Genomic DNA, 15,628 nt, shown 5'->3' on the forward strand with positions numbered 1-15,628 from the left:
TCGCCCTTCTAGAGTGATTTCTAAATGGACCAAATTCATTTTTGATCATCAGAGGGGAGATCTGGATTCTGGGAGATGGTGTTCAGTGGACAGACTGCAGTTAATATGCTCCAATAATAGTTTATCCTTTCTGGGGGTTCTCAGAGCACATCAGTTAGCTTTACGTGGGTTATTCTGGAATGTCCTTTGGAATTTCACAGCTTTATAGAGGTATCTTTAACAGGAATATGTTCATTTGAATAGAGCTCAGAGTATACGCAACCTGTTTCTTCCAGTTGGGTGGACTATTTTAACATGTTTAGTACATTTCACCTTTCTTGTACTATATATGGCATTTTCCATAAGCAATTTGACTGTCAAATCATTTCATGAGTAGCAGAAGTTGCTGTTACAGGAGAGAAGGTAGAAGAATGGAAAAGTTGGCATAAAGATAGTGTATTTTCTTCATGATTGGGAGCTATCGTGTGGCTTCATATTCTTAAAACTATTTTTCTCCTCTTCCTCAAAATATAGTGTTAAACCTTCGCCTTAATTATCCCATTGTTGATTTATTTATAGGTTGTCAAATGAATTCATAAACCAACGTGCAGTGATTTAAGTGAATACTGTCATACATTTTCATTCCTCTGTGTTTTGGGGTGTATTGGGAAGTTGGTTTTGTAAACTGATTGTATATCTCTTGCATAATCAGAATTCTGTAGCTGAAATAAATAGACTTTAGGGTAAAAGATTTTCTCTGTGCTGCCGCTAAGGCACCTTCTGGGTGCATAGAACTATGAATCAGGCTTACAAATAGTCTTCTCAGCCCTCTGATGATCAATATAATTCAACCCCATCAGTGTTGATGGAGAAAGACCCTACTATGCACAAGCCATGCTGCAAGAGGTTCAATAAATATTTGTAAAGTAGCAAATAACTGCAGTGCAATAGAATAACCAAACATGCTACACAGCACACATGACAATAAGTTTGTAGGGTAGAAATGGGAAACCACTGAGCTTTTCAGCTGATCACAATCAAATCAGAACACGTCAAAACAGCTGGTGTTCTGTGACTCAGAATCAATCAACTGGTTTTGAAGCACCTCATACCTCTTTATTTCTCTTTACAGTTTCACAGAAGAGATTTAAGCCAGCATATGTCCTTTCCATTTGGTTAAATCCCTGCTTTGAGCTGCTTGGCTTTCATATTCTAATACCAACGAATGAAACTGACTATAATAGAAAAGAAAAATAACCGCCAGCATTAAAATGATTTTTTTAACCGATGTGTTGCTCCATTTGTATTAAATCATATGCTCAAAATTAGGATGCACTAGAAGAGCCACAAAATTTTAAGGTTGTATTATGGAATCAGGATAATTCTGCATCAGCAGTATTTATGTCATTTATGAATATGGCAACAGTTTGTGCAATTTTCTATCTACATTTAGGATTCATATTTTAATGATGATACAAATAATGATATATTGGGAAGATCAAGAGTAAGTAAATGAAAGGAAATTAAAAGTTACTGTGTGTTTCGGTTTCTGACACCAGCCCTTCTCTTTCTTCTGATAGGTACCTATTACACCATTCTTTGGCGAAGGTTATTCAGCAGTTGTGACCTCTCCCAACCGAATACTCTACAAATTATTATCTCTGGACTCCCAGCTGACACCCTGCCGGAGGCAAGAGCTACTAAGCCAACTGGAACTGTGCCTTTTCTCTTGTCAAGGTTTTTTTCTTACACAGGAAAAAGAAAGAAAAAAAAAGATGAAGTTGGGCAAAGTGGAGTTCTGCCATTTTCTGCAGCTAATAGCTCTTTTCCTGTGTTTTTCTGGGATGAGTCAAGCAGAACTCTCAAGGTCCAGATCAAAGCCCTATTTCCAATCAGGGAGGTCCCGGACCAAGCGCAGCTGGGTGTGGAATCAGTTCTTTGTGCTGGAGGAGTACATGGGTTCAGACCCCCTCTATGTAGGAAAGGTAGGGCGTTTGGCCTTTCGAAGTCACAAATGATTGTTGTGAATGTCTATGATTGAATGGAGAACTGCTGATTTTTGCTTTGGGGATGGAAAACACGAACTATTGCGAGGTTTTTGGCATTTATTAGCCACACTGAAACTGTGATCCAGGTGTTATTCATCCCGTGTAGCCACAATTTAGGGAGTGATGCTTTATTCCTAGAAACAGGTGAGGATCCTACAGATGCCTAGTTTACCATGATTGTGGCATGTTAGTAAAGCTGTCATTTCCAAAACTAGAGCAAGAATGTGCACTAATAAATGAAGAGTAGTGGGTTCTTACAGCCAGTTGCTTTTTGAGCTTCTTTCTGGGGGTTACTAGTTGAATAATGCTCATAATAACTTTATGCTTACATATCCTTTTCTGATACTTGCAGTTAAAAATTGCAAAGTGTAATTATTGTGCCTATTGTTTCTAAATCACGAGCAGTTCAAACCTACATTTCTTAGTGGTAGTCTTGTTTTAATGGATTTTTAAAATTTGCTTTTTAAAATTACATTTTGGTTAAAAATGAACGTGAACAGAAGTCCATGAGAAGTGATATTAGACCGACAGTGGGCAGTTTGGGGTGTATTTATTTGGCGGCCAAGTGGTAGCCAGATGGAGATTTTTTTTTCCACAGCTTCTTTCTGGTTGTGTATCTGGGCAGGGGTTTCCTTTTGAACTGAAGGGTGCTTCAGGGGGCGTGGCCTTTCCCCGACCATCCTGGTACTGTGTTCCCACGTTCTGGTCTGTTGCAGGTTTAATTATTTTCATGTCTGTGAAGATTTCCTGAGCTTTTTCAACTTGGTGCTGAGCACTGGTGGAGGGTTTCTAAGCGGAGTGTGTTGGCGAGACATCTATACATCTGCATTTATGCTTTTCACTGTCAGTTTTATGCATCTATTCCTGATAAAGTGAAGCACAGCAAACTGGGGAATTTATCCCTGAGTATATTTTCAACTGTGAATGATTGAGGAAGAATCTTTGCAATTTATTCCATGGGTTATCATTTCATTTGAATAGACCTTAGGTAAGGGTGAAAAATCTATTTTTCTTGATAGGTATCTACATAAGTCAAGGTAATCTTTATATATTCTTGTTTTCCTTTAAAAGCCTCTATACTGTACAAATACTGGTACTATATTGTAAACAAAAGGATTTGAATACATTAAAGTTTTCTGGGGATGTGGATTAGGAATTCTTTTAGCCTGGTCATAGCATTTTTCTGCCCTAAGAAAGGATGTACACAATTGTTTTTTAGGTGCAGGTATATATTTCTTTTCATAGCCATTCTACTGTTATCAATAGCACCATCATTTATACTTTACATGTATTAAATCTCTCCATCTCTCTTGTTTTCTTGTAAATCAAGTGAAAGCAATAACCTTATGCAATGTTAGTGACAAAGAATCTAGCTCAGAATTTCATTCATTTTTAATGAAAATTTGAGAAATTCATCAAACTTTTTTCAGTGGGCAGGTCTGTAATAATTCAACTACTTCATAAAGGATCTGTAGTTATTAGGTGAAATCACGCTTTTGCACAAGTGTCAAATTTTCTAAACACGACTAAAATATTTCCATTAATTTGGTTTTAAATGGAGTTGCTTGGGTGAGGTTGACATTTTGAAATCAATGTAATTTAAAATGAAGAAAAAAAACGCCTTATTTTAAATTTTGTACCCTTCACCATAACAATTTAAAATGCTTACATCGAAATAATCCCTGTAAGTCAGTTTAAAGTTATGAATGCATGTCTCTAGGTTACTTAAATTCCAAATGCATGTGAAGGTACTGGGCTATGTGCTGTTGTTATTTTTCTAAGAGAAGTTGTGTGGTTCCTGGATTAGGTAGCACATATTCTGTGCCTCCTTTTCAATTAATCAGAGACAATCGTTTAGCAGATTTTATGTGGCAGGAAACAAGTTTGTGCTTATCTCTTGAATGCTGTATATGAGGAGTTCAGTACTGCCCTTCACAGTAAAATGTTCAGGATGGAAATAGGTTTTAAAAAACTCTTAATTGATTAAAGTACAGAAAAGGGGCAATAAAATAATTTGAGATGGAAACAGAATTTGTAGAGAAGAGAGACAAATGAAAGGCTTTAAAAGGAGCACTACCAAATGTAAAATAGATAACTAGTGGGAAGCAGCCGCATAGCACAGGGAGATCAGCTCGGTGCTTTGTGACCACCTAGAGGGGTGGGATGGGGAGGGTGGGAGGGAGGGAGATGCAAGAGGGAAGAGAAATGGGAACATATTGTATATGTATAACTGATTCACTTTGTTATAAAGCAGAAGCTAACACACCATTGTAAGGCAATTATACTTCAATAAAGATGTTTAAAAAAAATAAATAAATAAAAGGAGCAATTTACATTTGCTTGAGAAAAGGTGGCCGAGAACGTGAATACTTTAGGTTGTTTGAGATGATGAGTCTTTTTTAGGTTGGTGGTCTGAATAGGCAGAGTTATAGGAATAAGTTTGACTTCAGTACAGTTTTGATCACTTGGGTATGTACAATAGATATATCTTCCTTTTTTTTTTTTTTTTTTTTAACCTTGAGGGAGGTAATGGCTATGACCAGAAGTTTTTACAGGACTGAGAGAACAGAAAATTCTAGATGAAGAGTGGAAGAATGGATAAGCAGAGAAGCAAGGGAAGAAAAGAAGGAAACTAATCATTACTTTTCACAGGTGCATATTTAACCTATGCTGGTTAGATGGCTACACTCGGAGTCTTCCTGACAAAGCATAGCTATTTGGGTGATTTGGAAAATATAAATGATGACCTTGGTAAACTTGATGGCTTTATTTAATCACATAATGGATACATACAGTGTGCATCAAATTGACTTCAGTTTTATTGCTGACTCAGGCATTTCCTACTAGTTGTATGATTTTTGGTTAAGTTGCCTGATATTACTAAACTGTAGCTTCCTCATCTTTAAAATGGGAATAATGATGTCCGTAATTCGTTTTTTTTTTTTTTTTTAAGATTGATTGATTGATTGATTGATTGCTATGTTGGGTCTTCGTTTCTGTGCTAGGGCCTTCTCTAGTTGCGGCAAGCGGGGGCCACTCTTCATCACGGTGCGTGGGCCTCTCACTATCGCGGCCTCTCTTGTTGCGGAGCACAGGCTCCAGACAACGCAGGCTCGGTAGTTGTGGCTCACGGGCCCAGTTGCTCCGCAGCATGTGGGATCTTCCCAGACCAGGGTGCGAACCCGTGTCCCCTGCATTGGCAGGCAGATTCTCAACTGCTGCGCCACCAGGGAAGCCCCATAATTCGTTTTTTTACTGAGAAATAATGAGATAAAAATATTTGGAACATACGTTAATCTAGACATCATGATATTTATTTCACTACCTTTTAATTATAAATTAACTGGGTTGTGAATAATCTATTGTGTTGTGTCCAGTGTTATATTTGTGATCCTTCAGATGAAAGTAGACATTATTTTAAACTTAATGCAGTTTATTAGAGGAGTGGTCTGTGTTGGATGTGAATGGAAATACAGCTTGTCTTTACATTTGTATAGGATAAGACTATGGCAAAAATATGGTGAGTGGGTAAATGGTTCAGTCCTTAAACACGAGGACTTCAAATGGCAGAGAAATCATGTCTAAACGTTTTTTTTTTAGCCCTCAAATTTGGACACCATTTTAATGGCTGATGCCCAACAAGATCAGTTAAATTATTCTACACTTAAATAAAATTTGGTGTTTTAGATGTTGAGGATAGAGAGGTCACAAGATGGCTTATGACCTTATTATTTTAGCCAATTTACTGAGTTTGTTTAACGTGATAACTCAAGACCAAAGTAGAACAGTCTGTTGGAAAGGGCCAGGAGTGCTTCTGGAACCCTCACCAAGAGGCCTCCAGGGCACAGACTTCTGGTCTAGGTTAGGATCTGAGCTTTATCATTAGCATCCCATCTTTTTCTTGTGATACGAGTTGATAAACTGCTGAGTCTAAATGTGTTGACATAAGGAAGGTGTCATTAGTCATTACTCTGATGGAGCTCTTTTTTTTTTTTATTGAGGCATAATTGACATATATTATTTTCAGGTGTACAACATAATGATTTGATATTTGTATAAATTGAGAAATGATGACCACAATAAGTCTTAATTTACATCTGTCACTACATAGTTACAGATTTTTTTCTTGCGTTGAGAACTTTTAAGATCCACTCTCCTAGCAACTTTCTCAAATGTGCAGTATGATATAGTTAACTAGAGTCACCATGCTGTGTGGAGCTCTGTTTTAAAGAATAATAGTGCACCTTTCCTTAAAAGTATTTCTTAATTGCTGCCGTACCTGTTTTCTTGTCCCTTTACAGGGGCAATGAAGTGGAGAGGCCATCCTTTTCTCCCTGTGACTTTGTATCACCCTGACCTGGCTCTCGAAGTGCATAGGAAATAGCAGTTTCCAGCCATCTGATTGCATCACACTGTACTTTTGCAGTCCAGTCTTTTCCTCACCTTGGCATTTCTCACTTAACATCCCCTAACCGTCTGACAAAAATTTTTGTCTACAAATCCACCCAGCCTCAGTTCCAGGTATTAAGTGTTTTTCATTTCTGCTCCCCGTAATGGGCTGCCAGCCGTTTGCTGTGCTCTAGGCCATCACTTTCACTGAAATGTGTGTTTCGTTCCTCTTCCACAGTCTGCTTCTCTAGCTGTTAACACCACTCTTGCCTTTTCTGCTACTCCCCTTTCTTCCCTCCTCATTCAGGGAGACTTTATGCCTATTGCCCTAGTCGAAATCAAAGACAGAGGAATGCAGTGTAGGATTCACTCTGCTCTCAATTTCAGCTGGCTTGAAAGTGTTGGTGAGCATCTTTGATGCATTTGATTACACCTCAGCCTTATCTCTCACTGAGAGATTCTCTGTCTCCTGATCACCAAAGCTCTGTTCAGTGTTCCGGAAAAGAAATTTTCATCTTGAAAAGTGGTTGCATTAAAAGAATTGGGTTACAAATGAGATTCCTTAACGGGGCTAATTTATATTAGATACACAAAAAGAAAATAATCCCAAATATTAAGTACTTAGGGAAGAGCATTTATATCATGGTAAAATTTACATTTTATAGATTTCGGAGGGAAAAAAACCAGCAAAAGCATCTTAAATATGTAGATTACCTGAAATTGGTTCCAGTCTTAGAAGAAAGCAAATAGTTTGTTTTCCTTGTGTATGCATAGGAAACCCATTTTTATAACCAGAGTGAATTGTGAAGACCCTTCTTTTTATCTTCTTGTTACTTTGCTGGTAGAAATGTGGAACTCCTGGTGGCTTCAAAAGGAATTTGGACATGGATAAGCTCTGTGGGATGCAAATAAGTTCAGACTCTTAGAAATATTTTTTTGGCAGCTAATTTTAGCTCTTATAAAACTCCAGTATAACTATAAAGTAGTAAATGCATTTTCTCCACATAAAATCAACAACCCCAAGTCTTTGTATGTTCTTTCAAAACCATAATGAAAATAAAATATATCAGATTTTGCCACTAAAATGCAGACACCTACCATTAATTCAGTTTAATATTGCTTATTTTCTCTTCAAAGTTATCTTAGGTTAGAAATGAAGGTTGTAGTTAGCTACCAAGTACTTTACATGTGCTACTACACAACTAAAAGTTGGAGGATAGGGACTTACAGTTATAAACCTAATTATAGTCAAACTAGATAGCTTAGATTGGCTCTATTTTCTGATTGTTGTCTGTGTTGACCAAAATCATTTAAAAATGCTGTCTTCTTTAACGTGTGTGTTTATACACACTTGTTACCCATTTGATGATGGTAGAAGCAAAAATCATAAAAGAAAAATTAAATTCAGTCTGTACCCGTTGTGTTTTTACGTTGTATTTATGTTGAGTTTTTAAGTGCAAAGACAAGATACCAACTAAAAGGATGATAGGGGGCCTTTCTATAGTAAGTGCACTATAATTGTTTGGCCAGCTTTCTATGCTGTGCTCATTGATACGGAGTCACAGAATCTGCAGCGGTCTCTGTAAGTCCCCAAGATAAATGACAGAATTAGATAAGGAGCAGGACAGTCCCTGAGCCTTTGCTGGTTTAAGCATACGTGGTTGAGTACTGGTGTGGGAGAAATTTCATCCTAATCATTTTGTCTGATTCATGTTGATTATCTGTCATAGTGATTGTGATCACTGGAGAGAAACAGTAGTTTGTATAAATATGCTTAAAATCTTTTGCATGCCGTGCAGCCTATCCTGTGTTTTCTTTCTTCCCCTTCCTTCTCTTCTTCTTCAAATCCTTATTAAATACCTACTCTGTGTTAGGGACTGTGCTAGATAAAAGAGTTTAAAAAAATAAACTCTCCTCTTTCATAACATTCAGTCTGGTTGATAAGCCAAGCAGGTAACCAGATGGCAGTGTTGAACAGTCAGTCCTGCAGCCAATCTACAGCTGTGGAGGTGGGTAAACCAGAGGCACTAATTCATGGATCTGTGAACAAACGCTTGCATGAGGATACCTGGAAAACCTCTGTGATTTCATGATCCTTTTATTCAGTCTCCATGTCAGAGCCAAAAAAAAAAAAAAAGAGGCGGGGATTATCTTCTTAGAAAGTAGGACAGGGGACTTCTCTGGCGGTCGGGTGTTTTAAGACTCCGCCCTTCCACTGCAGGGGGAACTGGGATCCCGCATGCCTGGCAGCGTGGCTACAAAAACAAAACAAACAAACAAAGAAACCCAGTAGGACAGAGTCTTCTAAAACTATATTGGGTGCTTTATATAGTGGAAAGCTTTATATAGTGGAAAGATCAGTAAGCAGAAACCCTGGGTTATACTGGCAAGTTCCTCATTATTTTGAGCAATGCTCTAAAATGCAATAAATTACAATCTTCTCACCTGTAAAATAGAGATCACATAGGTAAAATTTTAAAACTATTTTGAAATCATTTCAGACTTACATATAGGTTGCAATGTATCATGCCAGGACCCAGCTTCTCCGAATGCTAGTATCATACATGACTGTACCTATTGTTTAAACTAGGAAATTAACATTGGTATAGTACTCTACTCATCAACAGGTTGTACTCAGAATTTTCCAGTTGTTACAGTAAAGTGGCTTTTCTGGCAGAAGCCAATCCAGTATGACGTCTTGCATTTGTCTTGTCTCCTCAAGTCATCTCTTGTCCTTCTTGACTAGTAATTTGGTAGAGTCTCTCACAATCTGGGTTAATTGCATGCTGCTTTCTATTGTAGATGTGTCAGGTGATGTGTCAATAGTTTGGGCAAGAATTCCACAGAAGTGGTGGTGTACCTTCCTCACTGCATCTTGTCAGGAGGCACAGGATGTTGATAAGACTCATTCATACTGATGTTGACTTTGATCACTTGGTCAAGGGGGTATCTGCCACCTTCTTCTGCTGAAAAAACATCTGAAAGTTTCGAAATCCTGAAGGAAGGTATAAAATTACCTAAGCTGTTGTTATAGATTTGAATAAATATTACCGCTGGTTTGAGGGATGTGTATTGAATGATTCATTAAGGTCCACTATCCATTTTTAGAATGAGGTTGTGGGTTTGTCTGAAATGTGGATGGAATTTAAATCTAAAATGCTGTCAGGTAATATCCATACTTTTATGTAGTAATTGATCTTGTTTCTCAAAAGCACATCAATTTAGGATGTCTCAGAGAAATTGATTTTTTTTTCTTCTGAACCATGCAAGACTCTGTAGTCTAGGATTCCAAGAAGATGTCTACTGATCTATACTTAAATAAGCGCTTTCTCCCCCATTGCTTACAAAATATAAAGAACTGTTTTATACTGTACAGTGTGCCACAAATATTTAACCCTCATGATTATAAATAAAACATTGCTTTGGAAAATAATAGGTACAGTCGGCTAAGGTGAAAGAAGTAGCTCAAGAGAATGCAATCGAATGTCTTACATTTTCATATATTCATAAGAGAGTTGAAGTCTAAATAATGAATAGTATTCTATTTAATGTTTGAAAGATTTAGTAATGAGAATTTCTCCTAATGATTCTTGGTAGAGCCTATAACATTTCTGATTCATAGTCAGTACTGATTAATCTTCAGAAAAGCCTTGTGAGTTAGGAAGGAGGAGTTCTTATATTGGAGATGAGGTAAAAGATACATTTGGAAGTACAATAAGTAGAATAAGGGGACAGTCATTAGAGATATAATTCAGAAGAGTTAGAAGGCAAATCTGGAAACTAAATTTCTGGGAAAATGTTAATAAGATGTTTTATATCTATAAAAATAATTTTTTCTTCAAAGTGTCAGATTTAGTTGCATTATTATCAAGGCCTCTTAACATATGTTTTTGAAACCTCCTTTAAAATGGCATATGTTCAAGAGAGGATAGATACATTTATAAGGGCTCTCAAATTATTATATACTACTTCCTAAAATTTAATAAATCTGGAAACTGAACATAGTTAGAATAATAGGGCATGATAATGGAGAGATTAAAATGGTATTTAAGCCAGGACACAGAAATATTCGAAATGAACCCTAGCACAGAAATTTCCAGAATAGATAGGGTATGGAAAAATAACAAACTGTTGAGAGTCTAGAAAGAAAATATTTAGGACTTCAATTAAAAATAATCTCATCTTTAAAAAATTCTAGTTTTTGGTATATGAAATATATAATACACTTAAGGAGTTTTCACTGATAAAAGTACGCCTTCAAACAAGTGGGAAGACCATTAGCCCATCCCTGAAGGGGTTATAAAGAGATTAGGAGCATTGGTAGCTGGTTGGCCCTACACTGCAGTGTAGTAGTACTCTAGCGAGCTGATGTGGAAAGATGGAGCAAGATAGGCTCAAACATCAGCTTAGCTTACTTTTGTACCTCATGGCTTAACATTTCAATATAAGAGAAGGTCTGAACACATTCCAGTTAATAATAGCTAGAGAAAAGGAAATGGTCAGGAAAATACTCATGTTGGCCTCAACCAGCCTTAGGTCTTCTCAGACCAAAAGCCTGAGAATTATTGTCTCTCCTGTCACCACACCAACAAATAACAGAGAGCCCAAATGATCTGGGTGGAACAAAACAAGACAGTATGGGGAGATCATCTACATTTCTAGTTAAGCTAGAATCCTTGTCTTCTGTAAGATAAATGCAGAAGAGTAATTTCTCAAGATGGGGCTGTGTTACAGGAATGGTAATTACAAGAACCAAAATGATTAACATCATTCCAGCAAGTTTTGTGTGTAAACAGTGCACAATTATCTGATAAGAATGCTTCCCTTAGAGTATTTACGTGTCTTCTTAGTTAAAGTGCTGACATGTTTTAAGGTATTTAACTGAAAACACACAATCAAGATTTGGACAACACATACATAATGTTCAACAGATGTGAGTTTGAAAGATTTGTGATGATCACTAGTGAAATTAGTCAAACCATACTTAAATTAGATTTTTCTGATTTGTGAGTCATTTAAGGGTCCACACTGGAGCAGAATCTGTGTGGAGAGTAAGAGATTACACATTCTGCACTTGGTTCTTTGAAATGAAGAAGTAAAAGTTGACATTTTCTTTTTCATAATGTATCTGAGAAGCTCAGTTCTGTATTTCATACACTCTCTCCTTAACACAGTTTGTATAATTTTCTCAGCTGAATCATAACAGCTGAATTTAGGTGGCTAACTCATTTTGCTTATTCAGGAGAAGCAGATACTGGTGAGCTCTAGTCATTGGGATTCAACGTAGTTCTATCTAAGAAAAGTGAAGCCATCAATAGTTAAAGATGATTACTGGAGAAACATGAGAAATAATCACATGACTATAGCACATGGAGAGAGCTTATTTGTCATGCTAAAATCATACATGGACTATATAAAGAAACACAGGGCCATGTCTAAAATAAAAGTAACTTGAATTGTCGAGTAGATACACAACCTTGGAAAAGTGCTTTTTACAAAGATTCGTGTGGAATGATGAGATAGTATTGCAAAGCTTGATGTTGAAAGTAAAAATACAAGCCTTATTACAAAGGATAATATATCTTTTTGGTTAATCATTGTAACACCTGCAAATAGACTTCTGGCTATGGCACAACGCTGTGTTCAGTGAATTTGGGAGAGCAGTTGTGGAGTGTAATGATCTGAAACAAGACTGTTTTTTCCCATTGATTAGATCATTTGTTGGAAACGTGAGTACAATTGATGATGGAAAATATATACAAAATGAGTGAGGAGTCAGGGTTAGGGTCAGAGGAAGAAGTGCATTCTGTTTCAGATCCAATTAAGATTTCACAATGGGATTTATGATTAGAAACAAAAGGGAACTAATATTCACATGATTAATATCATGCTTTACATATATATATATATATTTTTTTTTCAGTGTTACTCTCTTCACACTGTCTATGGCTTCTGACTTATGTCTAAGTTTGATTTTTCTGTAAACTCTGGGCACACTGATCAAGTCTAGTGTTCCACAGCCCTCTAGTTTTAACTTTCTATCCAGAGCTAGAGAATGTGTAGGAGAAATGGAAGCTTTGTGGGGGGAGGAGTTTAAGCTACTTCAGAGGCTTCAACAGTCATGCAGTAGCTCTTTTGATTATTTTTTCAAGCAATGACCTCTCTTGGAATTTAGCAAAAAAAAAAAAAAAGTATTTTGTGTAATTTTGGTCACGAGATACACAATATCACATATGATGCTGGAACTCAGCCTCTGTGCACCAGCGCCAGATAGAAATCTTGGAGCCAGAATTTTGGGTGATGTAGAAAAGAATAGCTTTATTTCTTTGCCAGGCAAAGGGGGACACAGTGGGCTAATGCCCTCAAAACTGTGTGTCCCAATCTGGGGGTGGATTTGGTGAGGAGTTTTATGGCATTGGTTCAAGGGCAGGGTTGCTGATAAGGATCAGGGTGTGTGCAGGGCCTGTATTCCTTTAATCTGGCCTCAGGTGGTCTCCTGATGAGCTTATGTGGTTTTCAAGGTTATCAAACTGTGACGTCTCTGGAATGAAGAATGCTTCATCAGGTAGTTAACATCTTGCATTTGTTGGGGCTTTTATTTCTACAGAAGAGCTCAAAGATATTGTTCTGTGTATCCCTTGAGGTGGAACCAGGACCCTGCCCCAAGGCTGCACTATTGTTTCTTGACTGCTCCTCCCTTGTCTCTGCATCCCCTCCCTTCCCTGATTAGCAACTGTTTGAACCTGCCCTTCGGAACTCAGGGAACGTCATGGAGGCTGAAACCTATTCCCTACAAACAAGAAACGGGGGACACAGAAAGGCTTTTGTGCCCAGGAGCCCTACAGGGTCCTGCTTGGTTTCACATATAATGATTATTTTTTTCAAATCACGTGTCCTTAATATTGAAATTGAAATGTTATAATATTGGGTTGGCCAAAAAGTTCATTTAGGTTTTTCCCTAAGATCTTAAGGGAAACCTGAACGAACTTTTTGGCCAACCCAAAATCAAATATTTTCATTGAAAAGAAAAATAATATATTCTTATTTTAATTTTAATTCTTTTTCAGAGTAGATCTGCTTGGAACTTTAAAGCTCATTTGCTCTAGTCTCTTTCTAAATTCAGGAATTCTTTGTACAGTACCCCGATGGTTGATCAGGCAGCCTCAGGTCTGTTTTTTAGTCGGGACAGGAAGTGTGGTGGAAACACACAATTCACAGTCACGTGAGTTGGGTTTGTGTACTGGCCGCCACTTAACAATGGTGTGACTTCAAGCAGATACCTTCTTTTCTCATGTCATTCACTTATAAAATAGGAGCAACGGTAACCTCACAAGGTTGTGGTGAGCATGAAGAGAAAGATAGGGTAAATATGAAAGCACAAAAGAAAGTGTAAAAGGGAGGGAGTGTCTTTCCAAAAGTGAGTCAGCTTGGTGAGCAACGGGGTCACGTCCACTCCAAGCATCGTGCCTGGACCAGGCGTCGTGCCTGGATGTTCAGGCCGGATGGCTGTTGATTGCACGGGAAGCACGAAGTCATGGGATGCCCTGAGTGGTGGTGTGAGATGATATTAAGCTTTGGGACAACTCTTGCTTTTAGGAACTTGAATTATATTTAGCTGTTAAAATATTTGAAGGCAGCTGCTGGGTAATCCCCTCTCCCCATTTAAACTGAGTGCTTGAAAAGACTAAAGAACTCTTTAACTCAGGTATTTCATTTATGACATGGTTTCCAGAACTCTCCTCAGACTCAGCGATGTTTCTCAACGTCCTGAAATATGAGGATCAGGAGTAAACCTCGATCGTTTATAACCAATCCAATCAGTTCAAAAGAGAAAAACCATGACTTTTGTTTCCCTTAACGTGAACTGTGCCATTAACACAAGACATGATTGCATTACCTATTATTGTTGTTGTTAGCATTATTATTATCTCTTGAAGAAAACAATGTAGGAAAAAATTAGGGTTTGGACTAAATAGATATGATCATAAAATAACTAGTGAATACGCTAAGAGGAAGCTATAGTAAAATTGAATGTTAACTAGGAAAGCCAAAACCAATTTCTCCAAATACTGTTTTCCTCAGAAAAAAAATGGTAAACGAGGAGCTTAGCCTCTCTTCTTCCTCAGCACATTCTGGAATCTTCCTGCACACACTGCTGGTATTTGCTTTCTCTTACTCGTTCCTTCAGGTGTCTCAGCATGCTGCTTTGGTTTTAAAAGTTAAAGTAGCCTTTTCCATAGATTTTTTGTTTGTTTTTTAGTAGGTTGCTTTATTTATTAATATGTCATTCTTAACATTGCATAAATACAGCCTATATAACTGGAGTATCAAACACTGTTCCAGTAAGAAGTTCGAGAGTACATTTAGGGCAATTTTAAGAACTCTGAATACTTTGGCATAGACAGGTCTCCAGGCCGAGAGACAGCCTGTTGCATCAGTAACACGTCGTACAGACTGTGGGCCCTGGACACGGCGTTTTCCACATGTTTCTGACTCTGATGCATGCAAGTGAGCATGATTTCCTCAGGGCTGTATTGGGAGTGTCTGAAGCTACTGCTGTTTCTCAGCCTGTTTTGAGGCTACAGTCTAGTCCACTGGAAAGACATGGGGCCCAGGAGACAAGTTTGGACTTTGAATGATAGTTATCCCACCCTGATGACCTGGGATCACAGACTTTACCATCCCCAGAATTCCTATGATGGCCCTGGCACTGTTTTAAAGCCCGCCGTAAACCCAACTGAAGGAAATAAACGAAGAGAAAAGGGATGGGGGGAAGGAGATTGGTTATTTTGCAGCTTTCTGGAATGTTCAACATAAAAGATAGCAGCATGATTTCAGTTGGTTGTCTGATAAGAAACATGTAGAGGATAAAAGAAAATGGGGATTAAACCCCACAAATAAGGGCTTTAGAAAAATAAGAGGGAAGATTTTTGTTTTGTTTTCTCATAGGGAATTGGAAATTATGTGACAGTTTGCATTTTACATGATCACCCTTGGATATATTACCTAGTACAAATGGTAGTGAATTGGTAGATTATGGCAGTGCATTGAGAGGAAGTTTAGCCTAGTTAGTTGTGAAATCCTAACTCATATTCATAAAGCAAGGAGATCCAAATGTGAACCTCACCATCACCACTTACTTGGAAATAACATCCCTCAGTATCTGCAGGGGATTGGTTCCAAGACCCCCTCTCCCCCGTCCCAAGGATACT

General features: G+C 37.7%; 1 protein-coding gene across 1 annotated transcript in view; it reads left to right on the forward strand.

Moving 5' to 3' along the window:
- The first annotated feature begins 1,754 nt into the window (after window positions 1-1,754).
- The window catches only part of CDH7 (cadherin 7), a 117,097-nt gene continuing 103,223 nt past the window's right edge, over window positions 1,755-15,628 (forward strand). Inside the window, exon 1 of the mRNA XM_068562533.1 lies at window positions 1,755-1,964. Coding sequence (XP_068418634.1) covers window positions 1,755-1,964 — 210 coding nt within the window. The remainder of the gene's footprint in view (window positions 1,965-15,628) is intronic.

The sequence above is a fragment of the Eschrichtius robustus genome, chromosome 14, assembly GCF_028021215.1.
Source record: "Eschrichtius robustus isolate mEscRob2 chromosome 14, mEscRob2.pri, whole genome shotgun sequence".
Lineage (NCBI taxonomy): Eukaryota > Metazoa > Chordata > Mammalia > Artiodactyla > Eschrichtiidae > Eschrichtius > Eschrichtius robustus.